Below are 26,666 nucleotides of genomic sequence, written 5' to 3'. Positions count from 1 at the left end.
ACAGAAAAAATAAAATTTTCTATGCAAGCGAACATTCCATTCAATAATAAGCTTAAAATCCTTTTGTATCTACATACCTGTTTTTTAAAGAACCAGTTACATTTTAGTACTTAGTTATACCAGGTAATATGATATCCTCTGTTACACAGTGTAATGCGTATGACATTCCACTGTCTACAAACAGTAGATAAAAATAAGGAGCCCATATAAACCGTTCAGGGTATATGTTGAAAATATACGGTATAATCGCACAGTTGCCAAACTCTCAGAGCTTACTTAAACCGATAAACGTATGGTTCAAATATACAATGAAGAAGATCTGAACGACCCCTATAATATATACACGTGAACTAAGCGATATACATTTATGATACAGGGGTATTTACGGGCTCCAAAAATTTTTTATAAATTATTAAACTCTACATGTTGATGAATCGACTGAACCAATATTACGGAATTGTCAAGTGAGCTCCGTATATCGGTATCCACTTGACCACGGAGCTCAATTGAACCTGAATTTTAACATGGGCGGAGTTCACTTAATGCCGTAGATATATATATATATATATATATATATATATATATATATATATATATATATATATATATATATATATATATATATATATATATATATTATATATATAATATATATATATATATATATATATATATATATATATATATATATATATATATATATATATATATATATATATATATATATATATATTGATACGATTACGGTTTATAGAAAATAATTTATAAGTTATATACTACATAATATTAGATATTTGGTTGTTTTAAATAAGTTATATACTAGAGAATTTAATAAAAATATATTTATGTGAGGGTATTTTTAATAAATTAGCATATAATAAGTGTAAAAAGTTGTATTTTAGTAATTATAATGTGGTAGATAGATTTAAGTGAGCCATGTGCCTAGGCAACCAAAAATACTCTCGAAATTTGACAGATATTTATACTCTGAAGTGACGTTTAAGAATATTTACGAATATAAAGTGGGTTATAATAATATATTGTTTGAAATGTGTATTTTATTAAATTAGAATGTTAAGTTACTAATTTAATTATATATTCTGATCTGAAAAGCCTAAATGTAAACAAAATTATTAATAGAAAAGAATGGAATTCTCTGGATCTCCGGAGATGGCCATGTTTGCGAAATGGTTTGTTCCAGAAAATTCAGACAAGTATTAAATAGAACAAATTGGAACATGATATCTTACGAGATGGTTCTAGAAATTCAAAAACATATAAATACCCGTGATTTGGATTCAAGATGGCAGTTTTTAAGTTTTTTAGTCAGAAGTCAAGCAGTTTATTATGAAAGTTAGTTAGAGTCAGTGAATCAAGTACAAATAGTCCAATAGTTTAATATAGTGAGTTAAATGAAGATTAAAAATTATGCATATAATTTAATGCACATTTATAATTATACACAAATAATTATTGAAGATAAAAAAAGGTATATTGGAAGAAATTAAATTATATTATGGTTGGAGATTAGTATAAATCAACTTATAATAATTGGATATTGGTATATTGAAAAGAAGAATAAATATAAATGCTGTTTGCTGGTTTGGTTGGTGGTGTATAGATGCTGGTGAAGAAAAATATATCTTAAATTGGTAGAAGCTGATAATTGAAAAAAGTAATTTCACAAAAAACAAGGATAACTGAAGTACGAAGACTTTCAGTGGTGATTAGAATATATATAGTGGAAAACAGTTCATTTAGGCATTCAGTGAAAGAAAGGTACAAAATTTTGTTAATATAATTTAGTTAGTGTCATAACAATTTCAATTTTGAAGATAGTTTTGTTTAAATTTTAGATTGTCTATAGAATTTAATTAGTTTTATAAGAATATCAGTTTAAAGATAGTTTATTTTAAATTTACATTGACTAGGTTAGATATATATGTGTGTTTCATAATAGTTATAATAAAGATAATTTAAAAAAGTACTTACAAGCTAATTCTTTGAGAACCGCGATAAAAACCCTATATATTATATTATTAAAAATACTCATTGCTCATCATTCAAACAAAAAACACATCATAACAATTTGGCACCCAACGCGGTGGCTCTCTATTTAAAAGAATTGGTTTGGGAAGATAAGTGCTCTCATATAATTAAATTAATTATCAGTAGAAAGAAAAAGTATAGATTTTAATTTTAATTATATTTGAACAAGTAAAGTCTCAAAATGTCTCAAGGAAAGAAAGGTACAAGAAGCAAAAAGAATGAAGAAGATGTGGAAGTAGAAACACAACCTATACAAGAGGAGAGTTTAGTTCAAGTTCCACAAGATACTGCAGAAATGAATCCAGAAAGAGAGGAAAATGTCAATATGGCAGCTTTGATGTCATTAATGATGCAGATGAACAAGACAATGGAAGAGAATTCAAAAGAAATCAAAGAAGACATGAAAAAAATGGAACAGAAAATGGAAGAGAATACGAAAAAAATGGAAGAGAATTCAAAAGAAATCAAAGAAGACATAAAAAAATTGGAAGAGAATTCAAAAGAAGTCAAAGAAGACATGAAAAAAATGGAACAGAAATTGGAAGAGAATTATAGAAAATTAGAAAAGAAAATAGAAGATAATAATAATAAAATTGTAAAACAAATGGATAAAAAACTTGAAGCTGCAGAGAAAAAAGTAGCAAATGAAATAAAAAGTATACGGAATGACTACAAGAAAAGGATAGACAATGAGAGGACAGAAGTAAAGAGGATTATTCAAGATAATAAGATAGATATAGAACAGAAAATAGAGTTACAGAAATGTAACTTAGAAGTAAAAATCAACTAAGACAGGAGAAACACAGAAGAAAAATTAGACGATATACAACAAAATATCCAAATAAATAGTAATCAAATAAGAAATGTGGAACAGAGAATAGATGATATTTCACAAATGAGAGACATAGGGAGACCTTACTTAAATTTAACAAATGAGACTGGGATTAAATTCTCTGGTAATATAAAAAATTTGCATCCTAGAGTATACATAAATAGTTTAAAACATAAATTAAGATTTGTGAATAATATTAATGATATTAAAGATTATATTAGAATGACATTAAATGACAATGCAGCAACTTGGTTTGCTAGTATTGAGAATGATTTAGATAATTTTCAAACATTTGAAAATAAATTTTTAAATTATTATTGGGGTGAATTAGAGCAAGCCAAGTTTAGAGAAATTCTATATTTTGGAAAGTATAATCAAAATTTAAAATCAAATATGGTAGATTATGCATTGAAATTGATAACAGTTGCAAAATATTTAGAACCACCACTTAGAGAGGATGAAACAGTCTTAAATGTATCTAGACATTTTGATGCTGATGTTGTGCAAACCGTAACTGTACAAAATATTCAAACAATAGATAGTTTCATTAATTTTATTCAAAGAATACAAAGAGGCAATATGACAAGTAATACTAACAACAGAAAAAACAATAATAACTTTCAATATAAAAAAAATGATAATCAACAATATAGACAATCATATAACAATAATACTAGGTATGGTAATAATTTACAAAATTTTAATAATAATAACAGTAATCAAATTAGACAAAATTGTAATAACAATACTAGTTATAATAGACAACATTTTAATAACAGTACTAATAATAATAGACAAGATTTTAACAATAGAAGAAATATAGAGCGACTTAACTATAACAGACAGGTAAATTGTGTTCGAAGGAATAGAAGCTGCGAAGACAGGGAACGAAATAGTACAAGGCAAGAAAATGTGAGTAGAAGTCATAGTAGGGAAAGACATAGGACATCAGATCCAAGTGGTCAGATACAATCTGACAATTCTAATAATCAAAATTTTGTGCAGTAAACTTTCTGAATTACAAGTTAGGCCATTGCTATTATGAAAAACCTTCTGAATTTATTTCTTTAGATGAAGAGAAAATTATTGAATCTATTAATTTAATTTATATAAATGCTTTGGCCAAAAATAAAATGATTAAGATTATGATAGATACTGGTTCAGAAAGTACTTTAGTCTCGGAGAATTTTATTTTTAATACATTAAAACTATCAGATATAATAAAGATTCCAAAAATTAAAATTATTGGTGCAAATAATAAGAAGTTGGGTGAAATTGATAAACTAGCCAATTTTAAAATTAATATTCTTAATAAAGAAATTAATATGCAAGGATTTATTGTCAAGGATTTATGTGTTGATATATTAATGGGAAATGATGAATTGGAAAAGAAGAAAGTAAAGATAGATTTTGAAGAAAAAATGGTAACTTTGGAAGGGCAAATAATTAAATTTATGCAGAAAGATGAGGTAGAAGAAGGAATAAGAGTTGATAGGATATTATTAAAAGAAAATAATGATGTTTATGAAGAAGAAATGTATTTTGATGATAGGGAAATGTCCCAAAAGAATGTAAAGAATAATTATTGTAGTGAATATTTAAGGAATGGAAATTTTAAGCAGATGGATGCCTACGAGGCGGAGTGCGTAAAATTGGAAGCAAGGAATAATGAGTACATAATGAAGAATAATTTTATTTATAAAGAAGAAGATATGATAAAAGTTTTAAATTGCCCTGAAGAATATAAATCAATAGTCATTTCCATATTGCAGCAACACAAGGGACTTGTCAATAAAGAAAATAGAATTGCACAAGATTATATCCATAGTATTGTTACGATAAATATACTGGCCTAACTTTTATGACTAATTATTCTGTTTTATTGTAGAAATTTCGGTGGAAGTCTAGAACCAAAATTATGGTGAATGAGCCGGCTAAGCTTCTCGATCTTTCGATGCTGTTCTAGTATATCAGGATTTCGTATATAAATACAACATTTTTATATGGAGGGCAGTTAGTACTCAAGACCCGCGCTCGCGAATTTGTACGTACGGATATAATAAATTATTGTCAGATAAGTTAATATAAATAAAGAAATAAATTAAATCCGTAAGTGTTATAAATATTGAACCTTTTAATAAATTCACAACAAATGGTGTCAGAAGTGGGATCGAACATAAATTAGACTTATAATAATAATACAAGTGAATACGTAAAATAAATTGTGAAAATGGCTACGATTTATGAGCTCACAGTGACGAATTTAAGAAGACATCTCGAAGACAGAGAATTAGCTTCTACCGGAAAAAAGGCTGAGTTAGTCCAACGACTAAAGAACGCTTTGCTAGAAGAAGGTCTAGATCCAGAGACTTATATATTTGAAGATGCTGTCATCTCGTCGATTTCGAAATTGGAGAACAAAGTTTCTGACGATATTTCGAAAGTTTCTTCTGATGTAGCCAAAGTTTCCGGTGATATCGCATCATTAGAGAACAAAGTTTCTGGCGATATTTCGAAAGTTTCCGGCGACATCGCTTCTTTAGAAAGCAAAGTTTCTAACGAGATTTCTTCCCTGGAAAGCAAAGTTTCTGCTAACATCTCTTCAGAAATCTCTAAAGTCACTTCTGAGATGTCTGCCCTGGACGATAGAATATCTTCGTTAAAAAACCAAGTTGCTGCCGATAAGTTGGCCTTCGAAGAAAAGATTAAAGAGATGGAAAGGAAGATGGAAGAAACAGGGACAGCAGAGAGAGGTAACAATCCGATTACAGTGGAGATAAAAGAAGACGAGACGAAATTTAAGTTGGAGACACGGCCGAAATTTGAAGGAAGTGGAGGTTCTATTCATGTTAAAGTCCCAACTTTCGACGGAAAATCATCATGGAACAACTACATGAAACAGTTCGAATCAGCCGCAAGAGCAAATGGATGGTCTGAAAAAGAAAAGGCTGTAAACCTGACTATCGCTCTTCGAGGAGATGCCTTAGATGTGCTTCAGACCATAGCCGTAGAGGAGACCGATGATTTCGAACAACTGAAGAAGAGGTTAAATATGCGATATGGCCACGAACATTTGGAGCATGTATATCAGTCGCAGCTTAAAAATCGTAGACAGAAGAAAGATGAGGCTCTTCAAGAATATGAGGTAGATATTGCCAGATTAGTACGATATGCTTATCCAACAGCTCCCGAAGACATGATGGAAAAGTTGGCCGTTCAAACGTTTATTGATGGTCTTCGTGATCATGAAATGCAGAGAACACTACGATTAGCTCGTCACAAGACGCTGGTTGATGTCTTATCCGCCGCCCTCGAATACGAGTCAGCTACGCAGGCCTCTGGAGGGTACAGTAAAGTTAGGACTGTAAAAGAGGAAGAAGATGAAGATAAACTTGACCAGCTCGTTAATATGATTAAGAGTATGACATACAAGAAAACGAAGACCATCAGATGCTGGAATTGTGGCGAAATAGGACACGTGCGAAGCTCCTGTAAGCACCCTAGGTACGACGCAAATCAAGAAACTCACCATCAGGAAAACTAGAACGGGTCAGCCTTAGGGGGGCAGCTTCGACCCAAAACTTTTCCAAAGACCCTCTCATACTAATAGCTTCTTTGAAATGTCGTGAAGATAGTGTATATGTAGATGGAGACATAAATGGTAAAAGACATACGTTGTTGGTGGATACCGGAGCGACCAGAACCATTATACGCCCGACAGTTATAAACAGCCGAAAGAAACTGTTACCAACGAGGTTGCGACTTCGGACCGCTACAGGTGAAAATGCTAACATTCATGGAGAAATCCAGGTACAATTGGGAATTGGAGCAGAAAAGTTCGTCCATACTGTTATAGTTGCTGACATCGAAGAGGATGTTATATTAGGAATGGACGTAATGAATATGCATGGATTCCAATTGGATTTTAAGAATAAGGTAATCAAAGTTGGCAACGAGGAGGTATTTCTCCATCCACATAATGACAACACTGTGCAAGCAGCCATTACAGAAGATACAGTCGTGCCTGCGAGAAGCGAAACGATCATAGTAGCGCGGCTACAGGGATTTGTGGACGAAGGGAGACCTGTTATGATGGAGCCTTGGAACCACGACGATGAGGTTGGCCGTGGAATCATAATTGGAAAGGAATTGGTGACTTCGGCTAAGGAAATTCCTGTGAGACTTATCAATGTCAACGACTACCCAGTGACCATAAAGAAAGAGACAAAAGTAGGAACTTGTGTACCTGTGACATCCATAATCCGTCAGGCGACAACATCTGATAATTCCAACGACAAATTCGACCAAATGGTTGCAGTTGCAGGACAGTCTCTAAATCAGATGGAAAAAAGGAAATTAAGGGAATTTCTTCGGCAGTATCGTGATATTTTCGTACCGAAAGGAGGAAAGACGGGAAGAACTACCGTTGTTAAGCATAAAATTGATACTGGTAATGCTAAGCCAATTCGTCAAACAGCTCGACGATTACCACAGGCGAAAAGAGAGGAAGCTGAAACGATTGTTCAGGAAATGAAGAAAGACGGGGTGATAGAACCTTCTACGAGCCCATGGGTCTCTCCGGTGGTCCTGGTTAAGAAGAAAGACGGAACGACGAGGTTCTGTGTGGATTACCGTTTGCTGAACAACGTTACCAAGAAAGATAGTTATCCTCTGCCTCGGATCGATGACACATTGGACACATTGGCTGGAAGTAAATTGTTTTCCACTTTGGATTTGAAGTCTGGATACTGGCAGGTAGAAATGGACCCAGTAGATAAAGAAAAGACAGCCTTCACCACAGGATCTGGATTGTGGCAATTCAACGTTATGCCATTTGGACTTTGTAATGCTCCTGCGACATTTGAGAGGCTTATGGAAAATGTGTTGAGAGGGTTATCTTGGAAAACATGCCTGGTTTATTTAGATGACATAATCGTCTTGGGGGAGACATTCGAAGATCATTTGAGGAATTTAGAAAACGTTTTTAATCGACTTAAAGCTGCCCAATTGATGCTAAACCCCAAGAAGTGCCAGCTATTTCAAGGTAAAGTCAATTATCTGGGTCATATAGTCAGTAAAGAAGGAGTGGCCGTGGATAAGGGAAAAATCGATTCCATTAAGGAATGGCCAAAACCAACTGACAAACATCAAGTGAGAAGTTTTCTTGGACTATGTACTTACTACCGGAGGTTTATTAAGAAGTTTGCAGATATCGCTAAGCCATTAACGCGACTTACGGAGGAAGCAAGAGATTACCGCTGGGATACAGACTGCCAAAATGCCTTTGAGACCTTGAAAAAGCATTTAATAACAGCACCAATTTTAGGGTATCCACTGCCAGAAGGAGAGTTCATCTTAGATACAGATGCAAGTAATGTGGGAATTGGAGGAGTGCTGTCTCAGATTCAAGGAGGACAGGAACGAGTCCTCGGATATTTTAGTAAAGTTCTTTCAAAACCTGAGCGGAATTATTGCGTCACGAGAAGAGAACTTCTGGCAGTAGTGAAATCAGTAGAGCACTTCTATCAATACCTCTATGGAAGGAAGTTTTTAATCCGAACCGACCATGCCGCCCTTAAGTGGTTGATGCAGTTTAAGAATCCAGAGGGTCAGATAGCCAGGTGGATCGAACGACTCCAAGAATACGATTTTAAGATTGAGCACCGAGCCGGAGTTAGCCACAGAAACGCTGATTCTCTTTCCAGACGGCCATGCCCAGCAGAGTGTCCCCACTGCAACAAAACGGAATCCAAGGAAGCAGCAGTGCTAAGAACGACGATTGTCAACGACGACTGGACGCCCACTAAGATAAGGGAAGAACAAGAGAGAGATCCAGTTATACAGAAAATCCGAAAATGGAAAGAGGAAAACCGTCGACCACCTTGGCAGGAAATATCAAACCTATGCTCAGTAGTTAAGACGTATTGGGCCCAGTGGGACTCATTTATCATCGAAGATGGCTTGCTCAAACGAGTCCTGGAAAATGATGACGGTTCAGAGAAAAGAAGACAGTTGGTGATTCCAAAGAGCAGAATAGCCGAAGTACTTCGTCAGTTACACGACAGTCCATCGGGAGGGCATTTTGGTGTAAGGAAAACCCTTCAGCGAATTCGGGAACGGTTTTATTGGATGAACAGTTCCGACGACGTAAAAGACTGGTGTAAGAAATGTACTATTTGTGCTACGAGTAACGGGCCTCACCGGAAAAGGAGAGCTCCTATGAGACAATATAATGTTGGAAGCCCGTTTGAAAGAATAGCTTTGGACATTGCAGGGCCATTTCCAGAAAGTGAAAATGGGGGCAAGTACATGTTGGTAGTAATGGATTACTTCACTAAGTGGGTCGAGATTTACGCACTTCCAGACCAGAAGGCCGCCACCGTTGCAGATAAGTTGATCCAAGAATATATCAGCCGATTTGGAGTGCCTTTGGAGATCCATAGTGACCAAGGCAGGAACTTCGAAAGTGATCTATTCCAAGGAATATGTGATAGACTAGGCATGAAGAAAACAAGAACTACCGCGTATCATCCGCAATCGGATGGTATGGTAGAACGAATGAATAGGACAGTTGGCAAGTATTTGACAAAGATGGTGTCCGATCATCAGCGAGACTGGGACCAATACCTTCCGTTCTTCACAATGGCCTACAGATCTGCTGTTAACGAATCAACGGGCCAGACACCAGCCAGAGTCCTATTCGGACGCGAAATGCGACTACCTTGTGATCTAGAATTTGGGTGTCGACCTGGAGAAGATGTAGCAGGTGAAGATTATGTGATCGAATTACGAAGAAGAATGGACGATGTACATGAGTTGGTCCGTTCCCACCTTCAGATTGCTAGCGACCGAATGAAGAAACGGTACGATACACAAGCCGAAAAGGGTTGCTTTAAGAAGAACGACAAAGTATGGCTGTATAATCCCAAGAAGCGAAAAGGTTGTTCTCCCAAATTGCAGCAGTTTTGGGAAGGTCCATACCTCATCATGGAGAAGATCAACGATGTCATCTACCGAATAAGCAAGATTCCGAGGGGAAAGCCGATGATAGTACACCATAACCGGTTGGCATCTTTCGAAGGTGACCACGACGTAGATGAAGAAGTGGAAGTAAACCAAGTCCAAGATGTGTCTGACCTCACGTTTGAGGAATTCATGGGTGCCTATGGAGGTACCGGTAAAGCGAGACATGGTGTTACCACTGAAGAAAAGCAAGATCTACTCGCGCTCCCCGATGACTACTCGCTGGCCCTTACCATCCCGGCCAGTATCAAAGACGCACCAGGGTTGGCATCCGTCTTTCGAAGGAAGTTTGGTCGAGTTGCAGAACTTCAATGCCAAGTGCCAGCTCCCGGTAAAACCTTGAAACTCCAAGATGCATCACGTTACCTTTTCTACCTGGTAACAAAAGACACTGCCCGTGACCAACCTACCTACCGAGATGTATGGGAAGCCTTACTTCAATTGAGAGGGCACGTACTAGAGTCCGACGTGCAAAAGTTAGCCATGCCAAAGTTGGAGTGCCGCCAATTAGATTGGAGGGTTATCCGAAATATGGTGGAGGAGATCTTTAAAGACACCGAAGTCCAGGTGTTAGTCTGTTGCAATCCGCATAGTTACTGGTGCGGAGAGAAAACCGTCCCTTGTCATTTTTATACAACTGGAAGTTGTAAAAGAGGGTCCAGTTGCCGATACCAGCATACAGTTCCGGTTCCAGTCCCGACAAGGTTCCAGGAGGAACCATCTTTTAAGAGGGGGGCAATGTTACGATAAATATACTGGCCTAACTTTTATGACTAATTATTCTGTTTTATTGTAGAAATTTCGGTGGAAGTCTAGAACCAAAATTATGGTGAATGAGCCGGCTAAGCTTCTCGATCTTTCGATGCTGTTCTAGTATATCAGGATTTCGTATATAAATACAACATTTTTATATGGAGGGCAGTTAGTACTCAAGACCCGCGCTCGCGAATTTGTACGTACGGATATAATAAATTATTGTCAGATAAGTTAATATAAATAAAGAAATAAATTAAATCCGTAAGTGTTATAAATATTGAACCTTTTAATAAATTCACAACAGTATAAAAGTTAAAGAAGAAAAAGATTTTAAAACAAAATCATACCCAATACCATATAAATACAGAGAAGAAGTAAACAAAACAATTAATGATATGTTAGAAGATGGGATCATTGAGAAGGCAGACACACGTTTTATTAACCCCATAGTAGTAGTACGAAAAAGATCAGGTGAAATCAGGTTATGTTTGGATGCAAGGAATATTAACAAGATTACTGAAAAGCAATTTGAAGCACCAATGAGTATAGATGGAATATTAGGAAGAATTACAGGAATGTCATTTTTCACTAAAATCGATTTACAGCATAGTTTCTGGTTAATACCTCTAGAAAGAAAAAGTAGACAGTATACAGGATTTCAGATAGATGGAGTAGTATATCAATTCAAAGTAGTACCATTTGGACTTCAATCATCTTGCAGTGCTCTATGTAGATGTCTTCATGATATTTTGGAACAATATGAACATTTTGTAATTCACTACATTGATGATATCTTAATTTTTTCTAAAACGGCTGAAGATCATGAGAAACACCTAAAAATTATAATAAATAGATTAGACAAAGTGGGACTAAAAATAAATCAAGAAAAATGTACATTTTTTCAAAAAGAAGTCATATATCTAGGTTATAAACTTAACACTAAGGGAATCGAAATGGATCCAGAACGGACACAAGTCATTCAGGAATATAAAACACCACACAATTTAAGAACTTTAAGAGGATTTATTGGAATAATTAATTATTATAAAAGGATGATACCAGATCTAAGTATAAAAGAAATTCCATTACTTGAACTACTGAGAAAAGGTGTAAAATGGAGATGGGATCAGAGAAGAGAACTAGCATTCCAAGAAATTAAAAACATTTTTCTGTCAAATTTGAAAATATACTATCCTGACTATACACAGCCATTCATACTAAGAACAGATGCATCAATAGAGAGATTATCAGGGGTATTATTACAAATACATGATGGGGTCGAATACCCAATACAATTCATTTCAAGAATCACAAAGCCACATGAAAAGGGTTACTCAGTTTCAGAATTAGAACTAGCAAGTATAATACACTGTGTCACAAAATTAAGATTTTATTTGTTGGGTAATGAATTTACAATAGAAACAGATCACCAAGCTTTAACGTCTATATTAAATAACAAATATGGAAACAGTAGAATACATCGGTGGAGTCTAATACTTAGTGAATACTGCTTTGAAATCAAATACATTTCTGGAAAATCCAATATAGTGGCAGATGCTTTATCAAGGTTAGAAAATACACCACAAAAAGGGCAGCGCACAATAAAAATTGGATTAAATCAATTAGTAGAAAGTACAGGATTATATTCTAAAGAAGAAATTATAAGAGATCAGATCAATTTGAGTGAAAAACAAAAAGTCCTTAGGAAAGATGGGGTATATTATAAAATAATAAATGGCATAGAAGTATATGTAATAACTAGAACTTTAGCAAAGAAAATATTGAAAAATTTACATAACAATTATATGCATATTGGTTCAAGAAAGCTATGGATGCTATTTAGGGACAATTATTTTGCAAAGAATGACATAAGTATAGCAAAGGAAATTACTACCCAATGCCCAATATGTCAACTAAACAAAGAAAAGAATTTCAAAAACCAGAACACATATAAATCTAATGTTGTATATGAAAAACTAAATACAGTTTCCATGGATTTTATTTCAAATTTAGTTCTCAGTCCAACAGGAAAAAAGCATATACTAGTGATAGTTGATTTATATACAAAATTTATTAAACTATATCCCTGCTCTAGAACAAATGTTAAAACATTAAAATTATATATTAATCAATTTTTCGAAGAAATAGGACCATTTAGAAATTGCATAATAGATAATGCTACATATTTTAACAACCAAAAATTTCAGACATTTTGTGAGAAAAAGGGAATCAACATTCATTTTACAAGTATCAGACATCCTCAGGCAAATCCTGCAGAAAGATATATTAAAGAAGTTATAAAATATTTAAGGATACTGTGTCAAAATCAACACGAAACTTGGCAGCAACATATACCACAAGTGGAATATTTTTTAAATAATACACATAATTTGAATACAGAGGAAGTACCAGAATATTTAATGTTTGGCCATATAGGAAACAGAAAGTGGATTAGTGAATATAATCAGGATATGTTAGAACAAGTAATGCAGAAAGTGAATAACCGAATTAGGAGGAAAGCTGAAAAATATATCAGAAGACAAAATCGAAATATAAAAAAACCAATCACATTTCAAAAAGGAGACCTAGTGTTAATTCGTTCACTTAGAAAAAGTAATGTTAAAGAAAACCGTTGTAAGAAATTACAACCAATGTTTGAAGGTCCATATACAATTGAAAATCAGAATGGACTAAATAGTTATGTGTTAATAGATGCAGAGAACAGACTAAGAGGCATATTTCATATCAACGACATTTTTCAATATCATGAAGAGATTGAATAATGATTTCTATACCTTTAACACAAATATAATAACACTAATAACTTACTGATAAATCCATTTCATAGATAGATGGTAGATTTCTTTGTTGTGAATAAATTTGACATCATACTTGTTGAATTTTGTACATATGGAAATTGTTTGGTACCCTAAAAATCATAATTTGGGGTTAGATACTATAATTGCTATAAAAATGTCTTTCTAATATAATAAAGTGGAAAAACTTACCAATTTATATTGATGAAGTTATTTTGAATGGAAATAATTCCTAGATTTTGTATATAAATAAACAGAACAACATATCTATTATATTTTTAATTAAGGTTATATTTTATTCTCTGATATCGCATCCATTGCTCCATTTGACATGACAGTTTGACCATAGAATAGCCGAACTGTGCTCCGTTGTTCTCTGTTTTGACATAGACAGCGAACAGGGATGTATTTAACACATTTTAAATAAAAAAAAATTGATTTATTAAATTTAATAAGGTATGAGAAAATTAATATTTAAAAAAATAATAAGTAAATTATTTATTTTAAATATTATTTTGGGGTATTGATACGATTACGGTTTATAGAAAATAATTTATAAGTTATATACTACATAATATTAGATATTTGGTTGTTTTAAATAAGTTATATACTAGAGAATTTAATAAAAATATATTTATGTGAGGGTATTTTTAATAAATTAGCATATAATAAGTGTAAAAAGTTGTATTTTAGTAATTATAATGTGGTAGATAGATTTAAGTGAGCCATGTGCCTAGGCAACCAAAAATACTCTCGAAATTTGACAGATATTTATACTCTGAAGTGACGTTTAAGAATATTTACGAATATAAAGTGGGTTATAATAATATATTGTTTGAAATGTGTATTTTATTAAATTAGAATGTTAAGTTACTAATTTAATTATATATTCTGATCTGAAAAGCCTAAATGTAAACAAAATTATTAATAGAAAAGAATGGAATTCTCTGGATCTCCGGAGATGGCCATGTTTGCGAAATGGTTTGTTCCAGAAAATTCAGACAAGTATTAAATAGAACAAATTGGAACATGATATCTTACGAGATGGTTCTAGAAATTCAAAAACATATAAATACCCGTGATTTGGATTCAAGATGGCAGTTTTTAAGTTTTTTAGTCAGAAGTCAAGCAGTTTATTATGAAAGTTAGTTAGAGTCAGTGAATCAAGTACAAATAGTCCAATAGTTTAATATAGTGAGTTAAATGAAGATTAAAAATTATGCATATAATTTAATGCACATTTATAATTATACACAAATAATTATTGAAGATAAAAAAAGGTATATTGGAAGAAATTAAATTATATTATGGTTGGAGATTAGTATAAATCAACTTATAATAATTGGATATTGGTATATTGAAAAGAAGAATAAATATAAATGCTGTTTGCTGGTTTGGTTGGTGGTGAATAGATGCTGGTGAAGAAAAATATATCTTAAATTGGTAGAAGCTGATAATTGAAAAAAGTAATTTCACAAAAAACAAGGATAACTGAAGTACGAAGACTTTCAGTGGTGATTAGAATATATATAGTGGAAAACAGTTCATTTAGGCATTCAGTGAAAGAAAGGTACAAAATTTTGTTAATATAATTTAGTTAGTGTCATAACAATTTCAATTTTGAAGATAGTTTTGTTTAAATTTTAGATTGTCTATAGAATTTAATTAGTTTTATAAGAATATCAGTTTAAAGATAGTTTATTTTAAATTTACATTGACTAGGTTAGATATATATGTGTGTTTCATAATAGTTATAATAAAGATAATTTAAAAAAGTACTTACAAGCTAATTCTTTGAGAACCGCGATAAAAACCCTATATATTATATTATTAAAAATACTCATTGCTCATCATTCAAACAAAAAACACATCATAACAATATATATATATATATATATATATATATATATATATATATATATATATATATATATATATATATATATATATATATATATATATAATATATATATATATATAAATATATATATATATATATATATATATATATATATATATATATATATATATATATATATATATTTTTGGTAGTTAAAACCATTGCCTTCGTTTTTTTCACATTCAACTTCAGTTTATTCATTTTTTAATATTTATTAACCATATCTAAAATAGTGTTCATTTTTTGAATACCTACATCAAAATTTTCATCACTACAACAGATTAGAGTATCATCGGCAAAAAGATCAATAAATTCACAAATTACAAAAATATCGATATCGTTAATGTATAGAATAAATAAACGAGTGCCTAATACGCTACCTTGAAGAATCCCTGTATTACTATCCATTTCACATAACAATTGCTCTTTAAATCGAACTGTCTGTTCGCGATCTTGTAAATAATTTTCTAACCACGCAATTAGTGTACCACCTATACCATACTGTTTAAGTTTAGAAATCATTATTGTCCTGTCAATGGTTTCAAAAGCTCTTTTTAAATCAAGAAATACACCAACTTATATAAGATAAGATTTGTTTTGATTTTATCTAAGTTTTGATTACATAAATTTCTAAACTTTGATATATTACCATCAGATATATTATAACTATTATTATTGGAGATATTTACTGAAATAACGAAATAATCAGTAATTTTTGGACAATCGTAAACCCAAACACACAGTTGACGTTCGGTTTTTCCTAACTTTCTGAATTTTATTTTGGTACCATGAAGGCATTTTACTTGGCGAGACGTTACCAAAATAAAATTTAAAAAATTTGGAAAAACTGAATGTCAACACCAGTTCGCATCCAAATGTTAAATACAAAGTGAAACTGATCATGCTGTATATAAATATATTATCATTTTTTGAATGAGTTACATAAATGTGTAAATATATTATATTGCCAGAAGTTTTCTGCAGCATCCATTAACATCTTTATGTATTCTTCATCATATGGTACCCATATATCAAAAAATTTTAAATTTTCCTCAAAATCAGGATTTTGAGGAAATTTTGATCAGAATCAACACAAAATAATGCTTTTTGTTTCTTACATAGAAACATCCGTAGCTGCACTTGAGCTTTGTATTTTGCTGTAATTTCCATATTTTTTGTTAAATAGTTACAAATAGTTTTCTCAGATTGAGGACATTTTATTTCAACTACAAATTCTTCAGATATAGCATCTGGAGAAGTCCCAAATATTGGATGCCTGTGATTTAATTATAACCCAATATGACTGAGTTTTATCTTTAATTATTTTTCTAAAGCTTTAATTACAGCATCCTCAAGCCTTTTTCCTCGAGACATGGCTTCGGTAACAGGAAGTTTGGTTACACCAAGTATTTGGTTAACCAGGGAACCATCTGATTTTTTGCAGTGTGCTGTATCATAAAATTTTGATGCAGTTATTCTTGCATATCGCAGGTCAAACCATAAACCGGAATTAGACTGTTCAATGGTTATTGCTGCAGCTTCAGAACATAGTTGAAGATCCATTTCCTGATAACAGAATTCTAGAAATTCTGAAAAATTCAGTGCCATTTTGGAAAAATCATTTCTGCTAACAAAATTTAACATCGATTGATGTAGTCCAAGATTTTGCAAAATTCTGTTAGGCTTGAAGTGTTTCAATAGCTGACTCTCAACATTATGTTCTAGTCCTTGGTTCACAACTTCCTGTAAAAAAAGTAAGCTTTCTTCATCTGAGCTCAGTTCTTCTTGTGCTCCAAAATCCTTCAAAGTTAGGTATTTAACTGAAGTTCCAACTTTGGAAAGTTTACTCTGCCCAGTAACAAGCAACTTCAGTTGGAGAAGGTTCTTCACTCCTTCTGTGAAGCCACATCAAGAGTGCTATGGAATGCTTATACCCACCTAAAACAAAGTAAATGCTATACTTATAAATTATACCCAAAGTTAATATCATTTCATAGTATGTATTTGCTATCCTTTACGTTCCATATTACAATTAGATTGGAAGCATTTAAAATGTGGACATATTGAAGAATTTCCTGGATAGACAGAATAACCTATGAAGAAGCACTAAGAAAAATAGAGATCAAGCAGGGAGATACTGGATTCCACCAAAATAAGAAAACTGCAATACTTGGGTCATACTTATAACAGCAGGTGGTGATAGATACGAACTCCTAAAATTAATAATGTGGGGAAAAATTCAAGGAAGACGCAGCATAGGTAGAAAAAAATTGTCCTGGCTGAGAAATCTCAAAGAATGGATTGGATGCAGCTCAAATGAACTCTTTTGGGCTGTATAGTGCCAAAAGTTAGAATAGGCAATGATGATGGCCAACCTTAATCGCGGAGATGGCATGTAAAGAAGACATTCCATAAACATAAACAGTTTTTAAATAGCATCAAAGACATATAAAACATTTTTTTAGTCTTACAATCCTAGAATCTCAATATACCTATGCATGACTAAAACTAATCTGATATTTACCTAGTACATTTTTTATCATTTTAAAAATATTTACCTGAAGAGGCAGCACAGTCATGGCACTGAATATTCCTCATCAATATTGCAAGTTACAGCATATTGTGTTTTCCTCACATTGTGTTCAGGTGTCACTTTAGCTTTAACTGTGCATACATTTTTATCTCTTCGAACTTGCACCCATCCAACAGCAGAGTCCCCATAAGAAGGCCTAGCGGATCTGTAAATAAGTAGAAATATTTAACAACTAGGTACCTATGTAGATGTAAATATTTTTGTGCCTAATATTTTCATTTCAAGTAACTAAAAATATATTGTCATTTACACTTCATTAGATTAGATTAGATTAAGAGAGGTGGCCCTTCGGCCTATTCCACTGCGACCTTTTCAGATCTATTGTGGTCCTCTAGTCCTAGATAACATTCTCTAGCCTGACCCTTTTTATAAAGTCTAGTAGCTTCGAGACTGTACCTTCCATGTAGCTATTTGCCGGTGGATTTTCTTCTCCTAATGCAAAGAACCGCACATTTGCCAGACTGTCACACTGACATAAAATGTGCTCTGCTGTTTCTTCTTCGAGGTGACAGAATCTGCACAGGTCATCGTCTGATAGTCCCATCAGCTTCAAGTGCCTATTCAGCTTACAGTGCCCTGTTAGAAGACCTACTATGACCTTGACTGTTTTCCTGTCTTTGCTTATTAGGTCTGCCGTAAATTTTGGCGAATGTTCTGTAATGAACTGTTTCGCCTGTCTTTGTCCTGGTGAATTCCTCCACCATTCCAGAGATTTGCGAGCTACCCACTTCCTTGTAGCCGTTCTTGTTACTGATTTAGCAACTCCGCAGAAGGGTTCCGGTCCAATGAATGGCAATGATGAGCCTTGTTTGGCCATTTCATCTGCTTTTTCATTGCTCTTATGACCCTCGTGCCCCGGTACCCAGGCTACCGTAACCTTGCTACGGTCTCCTAGTTTATTTAGGGCACACACGCAATCCCATACTAGCTTAGAATTGACCTCTACGGAATTGAGTGCCTTAAGCGCTGCCTGACTATCTGTGAAGATAGCAACTGAACAGAACGTTCTTTCCTGCCTTTCTATTTCTTCCACGCAGTGATGGATTGCAGTTATTTCCGCCTGGAAAACTGTCACATCCTTAGATAGACTTACCGGGAAATCTATCCCTTGATTTGTCCCTACTATGCCGATACTACTATCCCACACCCTCCGATGTTTTTGAGCCATCCGTGTACCAGGTAGCAGCAGCTTGTATGGGTACACCTTTATTCCAGTCTTCCCTGCCTGGTATCTTAATTGTGAACTTATTGTTAAAGCTATATCTCGTAACTGTTGCATCGATAGGTTTCCCCATCACAATATCGGCTTTTAGCTCCTCGATTAGCTTTCTGTTGTCAGTACCATGCATCTGGCTTATATGTCGCTGACTATGGATTAATCTGTGCATCACGGATCTGGCTTCGCCCTGTATAAAGATATGAAGTGGTGGTAGATTCAATAGGACTTCCAGCGATGCAGTAGGAGTTGTTTTTAAGGCCCCCGTAATACACAGGCATGCTAGCCTTTGTGTATTACCTAGCAGCCTTATTGCTCCCACTTGCTGCGTCTTTGTCCACCACGTCACCGAGCCATAGGTTATCATGGGTCTAATAACCCTTGTATATAACCATAGAGTCATTTTGGGGTTAAGTCCCCAATTCTTACCGCACATTCTTCTACATCTGCCCAAGGACATAGTAGCTTTCTGTGTGGTTTTTAGAATGTGAGTATTCCATGTAAGCCTATGATCAAAATATACCCCAAGGTATTTTGTTTCTTTGGCAATTGAAATCTCTGTTCTTCCCAGCACCGGTGGTTTTAGGCCTTGTAGTGCTGTTTTTTTGGTGAAGTTGACAATTTGTGTTTTCTGAGCATTGACTATCAGTCTCTCTTGTTTACACCAGTCGTCAACTATATTTAGGGCTGCTTGCATTCTCTCAGAAACTACCTGAGCAAACCTGCCCCTGACAACGATTGCTATATCGTCAGCATATCCTAGACAATAAAAGCCTTCTGTGGACAGATTTCTGAGGAGATCATCTACCAAGGTTGCCCAAAGTAGAGGGGACAGAACTCCTCCTTGTGGACAGCCTCCACCTACTTTTGCTTTGATGGTTGCTTTACCCAGAGTGGATATTACTGTCCTATTCTCCAGGGATGCCCTTATCCATCTGCATATTACCGCAGGTGCACCTCGTCTACTCATAGCCCCTATCAAAGAGCTGGTGGTAACATTATTAAATGCCCCTTCTATATCTAAAAAAGCGGCCATTGCTATCTCTTTGTCTTCCATTGACTTTGAGATAAGCCTATTTAGATCATCCAACGCGGAGTCCGTAGATTTACCAGGTTGGTATGCATATTGACGATTGCTTAGAGGATTATCTTTTAGCACTTCGTCTCTGATGTACCTATCAAGAAGCCTTTCCAGCGTTTTTAATAGAAAAGAAGATAGGCTTATCGGTCTATATGACTTTGGTGTTAGGTCTGATACTTTACCTACCTTAGGCAAGTATATGACTTTGACCTTTTGCCATATTTCCGGTACGATCCCCCATGCTAAAGTGGCTTTGAGGAGCTTGCATAGGTGTGGTATCAATACCTCTAATCCCATATGCAACAGTATTGGATATATGCCATCTGTCCCTGGAGACTTATATGGCCGAAACTTATTTATAGCCCATCTAATTCTGTTTGGTCTTGTGATTGCTGTGGCTATTTTCCAATCTGTAGACCTTGGTCTAGTGAGCCTTTGGTCTATGTTGGTTTGCCTATCTGCATCATCCAGAATTGTTGAGCCCGGAAAGTGCGTGTTCATTAGTTCTCTAAGACTTTCCTCTTTGGTGTCCGTAAATTTGCCATTAGCTTTCTTTAGGAAACCTACTTCTTTGGTTGTAGCACCATCCTTTGCCAGGACTTTATGAATTCGAGAACATGCCGGGATATCTGTAATCTCCTCGCAAAACTCTCTCCATGAATTCCTTTTGGCTTTCCGAATTTCTTTATTGTATAGCGTTAGCTTATACCTGTAGGCATCCCAATCTTGGTTACTTTTGGCTTTATTAAATAGGCTTCGGACTTCCGACCTCATCTTCCTTAAGCCGTTGTTCCACCAGACTGTATTACTGCCCGTACTTTTCCTTGTTTTTTCTGGACAATTTTCCTGGTAAGCCGCCATAATAGCTTCGCTTATAGTTTCTGCCGCCGAATCTATAACCTCTGGGCTTTTAAACGAAATCGTACATTCCTCGAGATTTTTACTGAGGGACTCCCTATATCCTACCCAGTTTGTATCTCTAGGATTCCTGTATTTAATTTCCGATGGAAAAATATCAAGGTCAAATCGTATATGTCTGTGATCCGAACATGAGGGTTCGTCAGACACAACCCAATTTGTTATTATATCACTTATCCTGCTCGTGCAGAGTGTTAAATCTAACACTTCTTTGCGTGCCTTAGTGACAAAAGTTGGCTTGTTTCCTATATTGGATATAACCAAACCTTCAGATAAGATGAAATTCAAAATATACTCACCCCTTGCATTAATGTTTGTGCTTCCCCACACGGTGTGATGTGCGTTGGCATCACATCCTATAATGAGCTGTAATCCTTTTCCTAGACAATATGCAACTATGTCGCTTATAATGCTGGGTGGACACAGAGCCTCATCACCTGGAAAGTAGGCTGAACACACCACCAGTTTCTTCTCTCCTACTTCCGTGGTTATAGTTAGAACAGCTGTAACAATATCATCAGTGCAGAGCACCGGGATTAATGTACAATCTACTCTATTACTGTGAATTATACACGACCTTGGCCTTACAGCTTTGGGTGTGTATAAAACCTTACCTTGTTTGGTTGATAGGCCAGAAATCTTCTCACCTATCCTCCAAGGCTCCTGCAGGAGGGCCACATCAATGCCTTCTTGTTCCAATCTTCTAACTAGCGTTGCCGATGCGGCTTTTGCATGTTGAAGATTGGCCTGCAGGAGCCTTATTTCTCTCTTCATTGCGAAGAGATGGCCGGTTCTGGATCTGTGGACATTCCTTCTTCCGTGGGTCCGACACACTCTTGGACATTAGTCCTTATAGGTGTGTCATCTCCACCCGAAGAAGGTTGTTCCTCGTCCTGAACCTCCATATGTAGGGAGGTCTCCCCTGTTTCACTGGAGCGAGTTGCTACTGGCTTTTCATTCCGTGTTTTTGTCTTCCCTTCTTTGGGTCGGAACGTTAACCGTCCTACTCCGAAAAAGGGTGACATTTTTAATTTCTGGAGTTCTTCTCGAGATTCAGAATCCATCGAGAAGGTCCATAACACCCCTTTCTCTAAAGGTTTACTACCCCAGACTGTCCATAGATGTGTCCTGAGCCCATGGTTACTTATCCTTAGTCTATTAAGAATCCTTTTGGACTCAAGACGTTCCCCATGCTCGTCCTGTACGAAGACAGTGCATGAGTGCGGCTTGGGTATGTCTTCCCCCTCCACAGCCCTGAGAGATGCACTCTCCCAAGGCCTCAGGGTTGGAATCACCTCCTTCAGCCACCCCGCACTTATGTCGTCCGCACAGTTAAGTTCCAGGAAACCCGGCCTGTATGTACTCTTCAGGGAGCGAACCTGTGGTCCTGCTTCCAGAATTTTGTCATACGCACCCAAGATGGCTATTTCGACTGCCTTAAGCTTGTCTATATCCATCTTGGCTTCCGGGAATCCTGTTAGTACCACTGCAACCTTAACAGAAGCGGCAGCTTCGCTGAAAGTCACACCTTCGGTTCTTGGCCTTTTCCCTTTGCGTTGGCTTTCGGGTGGTGTGCTTCCGTCTGACCTTAGCCTGTTTGGGCCATCGATCTTCTGGGTTTGTATTACTTTTGTCATGGCCTTTATTGGCTTTGACTGCATCTCTTTTGCCCTTTCAGTCGCCTTGATGAAATTGGCCTTTATTACAGCCCTTTTGGCTTGAACGTAATCTTGGCCTTGTTTCACCAGCCTACTGATTTTGGCTTTAGAAACGCCAGATAGCTTTGCAGCCCTAATTTCTTCGTCTGTCATGAGATCAACGTCTTCCAACGCTGTTACTCTGACAGCCATTTTGTTTCCTTGCCTATCAGCTTGGGAGATTTCTTTAGAAATTCCGGGCCTTTCGGCGTTCGGATTTTCTCCAGAAGCTCCCTGCCCTTCGGCTTTAGGAACTGTGATTTTGGCTTTGGAGTTCCCTGGGCCTTCGGCATCGGGAACCCTTTGGCCCTGAGTTTTTTTTGTATTTGTTTTTGTTTGTTTTTGAGATTCCATATTGATCCCACGAGTAGCTAGGGAAAGACAGTCAACCCCTCGCAGAGCCCCGCTTGCGAGGGTAAGGTCTAAATACTAAGGGGTGTGACCTGTTGCCCCAAAGGAACCGTTTGCTACACTGTCACCCCAGTGCCTCACAGCCTTCACCACGGTGTCTCACGGCTTGGCGTGGGGATTGTTTATCGACTATCTAGTCTAGATCCGCTGAGTTTAGTTTCAACAGGGCCACCACGTGAAGGGTGCAATCAAAGATTGATTACACACCCCCAATCATTGTTGGGGGCACCCAGCGGTCTTGGGATAGTTTAAGGAGGTGCAAAGTCCTAAGACTCTCCGTGCAAAACTTGTCCCCTGAGATTTGTTCTTTTCCCGCTCAGCTTTACGCCGATTAGAAGAAGAGCGCATCCCCCGGCCCCTTTACACTTCATATTATTCACATTATCCATATATTATTCACATAACGTATTATAATGATTATACTTTAAGGGCGTAGGCACAAAATTTCGCACAAATGTGTTTTACATGCATTCATTTTTTTCTAATCCTGAGAAAATTAATAAGTATTTTTGAAAAATTTAAACGCAGAATGAAAGATTACGTTATTACCGAGTGCCGAGAGTCCCTGAAAACTTCTATAATGTTTATTTTAATAAGTTAATAATAATAAATAATATTTTAATAAAGAAAAAATTTAGTGTGATTTTTAATTTCAAATATCTCATTAAAAAGAAACTTTTGATTCATTCTAAGGGACTTTCGGCCCTCGATAATAAAGTATTCTTTCATTCTGTGTTTAAATTTTTCAAAAATACTTATTAGTTTTCTCAGGTATCGAAAAAATGATTACATATACAGTACATCGAAAATTTTGACAGGCGTCAAAATTTTGCATTCTCTTTCTTTCCTCGTAACTTTAATAAGTTTTAACTTGTATGAAAAATACTTTTATCGATTTATATTATACGTAAAACTATTAAGTATGGTTTATATCCTACCTGTTAGTTTTAACACCTCGAACTTCAGCAAGAGAAAAACTTTCGCTGTTTTTAATGTAAGTCCCCACCATAAATATATCCACTAAGGGTAAATTGTCAGACTGTCCCTTTAAAAACCCAGCGTCAGTCATTTTAAAAAAATTATTTTACACACACTTAAAACCTTTAACAGTATTAAAACAGGCTATAATACAATCAAAGAATATAGACGCTTATAAGCGTCTATATTGTTTGATACAATGGTACGTTATCAAATCCATTGTCATGTGTCATGTGCATAAAATGCGATTTTATTGACATCTGTCAGTTTCACTTTCCAAACAAACCTTGTTTAGTGTGGATAATTTGTATTTTTCGTTATTTTTTCATTTTTTTACAGAATCTTTCCGCTTTTTGCAATATCTAAGTATTCTAATAGTTACTACAACAATTTTACAAGGTTGTGTAAATAATAAAGCATGCTGTTTTATAAAAATAGCAATAAAATGCATGTATCAATAAAGTAAGGTTAGAATGTCTTTAATTTAAACTTTTAAACTATATTTCATAAAAATGGAACACTGAATTATGATGGTATTATCGTAAAAACACTATACTTAAAAGAAAAAGCAGCAGAGGAAGCAAAATATTAACTTTATAGAAATTAAAAAGTCTTGAGATTGGACATTTCAACTTTTGTTTGGAAAGTAATTGACAGTTGTGACGTCACACTTCCACTGTCCATACCCATCCCATCCATCTTCTTCTTCTTTCAGTGCCTATTCGTTCCGAATATTGGCAATCATTCTGGCTATAATTATTTTATTGACTGATGCTTTAAATAGATTCGTTGTTGTTGTGGAGAACCATTTCCTCAGGTTCTTCAACCATGATATTCTCCTTCTCCCAATTCCTCGCTTTCCGAATACTTTACCCTGTAGGATTACCTTCAGTAATCTGTATTTAGTGCTGTTTCTCATTATATGTCCGAGATATTCCAACTTTCTCCTTTTAATGGTATACATCACCTCTCTTTCTTTGCCCACTCTTCGTAATACGGTCTCGTTGGTTATCTTGTCTGTCCATGATATCCTTAGAATTCGCCTGTATAGCCACATCTCGAAGGCTTCAAGTTTTCCATCCATTGGTAAGAAGAAGATTAGGCAATACCCAATACCGTTGCAGTTGCAATACTTATCGTTTTTACCCGTTTATAGGGATGACCAACGAGCGGTATGACGTCACAACAGATTCCGCCCGTTGAAAGAATCATTTAAATTCTCCAGTTTTTAATTGCTTATATTTATTTCATAATAATAAAATATGAGTTTTTTTGTAAACTGGGGTTCTCTTAACAGTAATAAATAACGTTTATCAGTAATATTTCTGGAATTTAATTTTTATGCAAGTTCCCCATTGTGACCTGCAACCTGACCAATGATAATGACTTGCAACAGTAAGTAAATTAGATGGACTGTAGACGCATATTCTTTGATAAACTCGGTTCGCTAATCCCAGTCCGAACTGTCTAGTGAATTTAGTAATTATTTTTTTGCGAAGTTAGTTACTTTTTGACAGACTAACAGTGGCTGGAAATTACTATACAACCAAGCACCATTACTCATAGCCAATATTAATAGTAAACAAACTAAATAGTAAATAAAATAGAACTTTGCAAATTTCCGACAATCAATATTTATTTATCTGCACCATATAATAAATAGTTATGTTAAATTATAACAACTAAATATATATTTTTTAAATATATACTACCCAAAATTTGATGGGTTTAGTATACACTTCGACTATTTAGAATAATTCTTCTTTTTTTAAAGAAAGAAGTCTGTAATAGCAGGATACTTGAGCTATTAATACTGAGAAGTAGGAATTGTTGTGTTGTAGGTTTCCGACAATAAATCTGTCAAAATTTGTCCGAGCTAAGCGAATGGAGTTTAATACCAAAACAAAAATAGTGACATAGATCAAGGTTAGTAGATATTTAAGTAGGTTGTCTCGTAACTATAGACCAATCAAATGCTCGCTTTTTAAAGGCGGGAATACGTCACCCATACGACACTTTTAAAATTGCCATAAGCTTCAATGCTAATATAAGGTTCAAAAACTTAGGTTTTGCAATATATTTTGGGATTTTCTTGGGTATAGGGATGTTAAGTGGTTCTTATATTAGTAATTATATCAATTTTTTTTTCTAAAATCAATAGTCTGATGACAAAAAATAGAATTGATTATAGTGATAATATTGTGTGTTTTAAATGGAGATAACAGTTTATTTCGCACAAAAACCCAAAAAAACAGTAGAAAAAGTTCAAAAGCAAAAATACTAAATATGTAGAAACTTACTTATTATTTTTTTCCTGGAATTTACAGCATTTTTATCATATCTAGTGGTAGGCAAAAAAAAACCAATAGGTAATATAAATAATTTATTATTAGATT

At 34.8% G+C, this 26,666-nt stretch overlaps 1 protein-coding gene across 1 annotated transcript; it reads right to left on the bottom strand.

Moving 5' to 3' along the window:
• Positions 1-20,964: 20,964 nt before the first annotated feature.
• LOC140431099 (uncharacterized) lies at positions 20,965-21,958 on the bottom strand. Its single transcript, XM_072519017.1, has 2 exons — positions 21,076-21,958; positions 20,965-20,975 (listed from the first exon to the last, which is right to left on the bottom strand). The coding sequence occupies exons 1-2, from the start codon at positions 21,956-21,958 to the stop codon at positions 20,965-20,967; spliced, it is 894 nt and encodes a 297-aa protein (XP_072375118.1).
• Positions 21,959-26,666: the final 4,708 nt, after the last annotated feature.

Source organism: Diabrotica undecimpunctata, unplaced genomic scaffold (assembly GCF_040954645.1).
Source record: "Diabrotica undecimpunctata isolate CICGRU unplaced genomic scaffold, icDiaUnde3 ctg00000568.1, whole genome shotgun sequence".
NCBI classification, from domain to species: domain Eukaryota; kingdom Metazoa; phylum Arthropoda; class Insecta; order Coleoptera; family Chrysomelidae; genus Diabrotica; species Diabrotica undecimpunctata.
Note: the sequence above shows the minus strand (reverse complement) of the source record. Positions and strands in the feature narration are given on the sequence as shown.

Bases quoted from the DNA above. Each gene is read 5' to 3' on its own strand.
- LOC140431099 (XM_072519017.1), bottom strand. From the start codon at position 21,958: ATGAAGAGAGAAATAAGGCTCCTGCAGGCCAATCTTCAACATGCAAAA.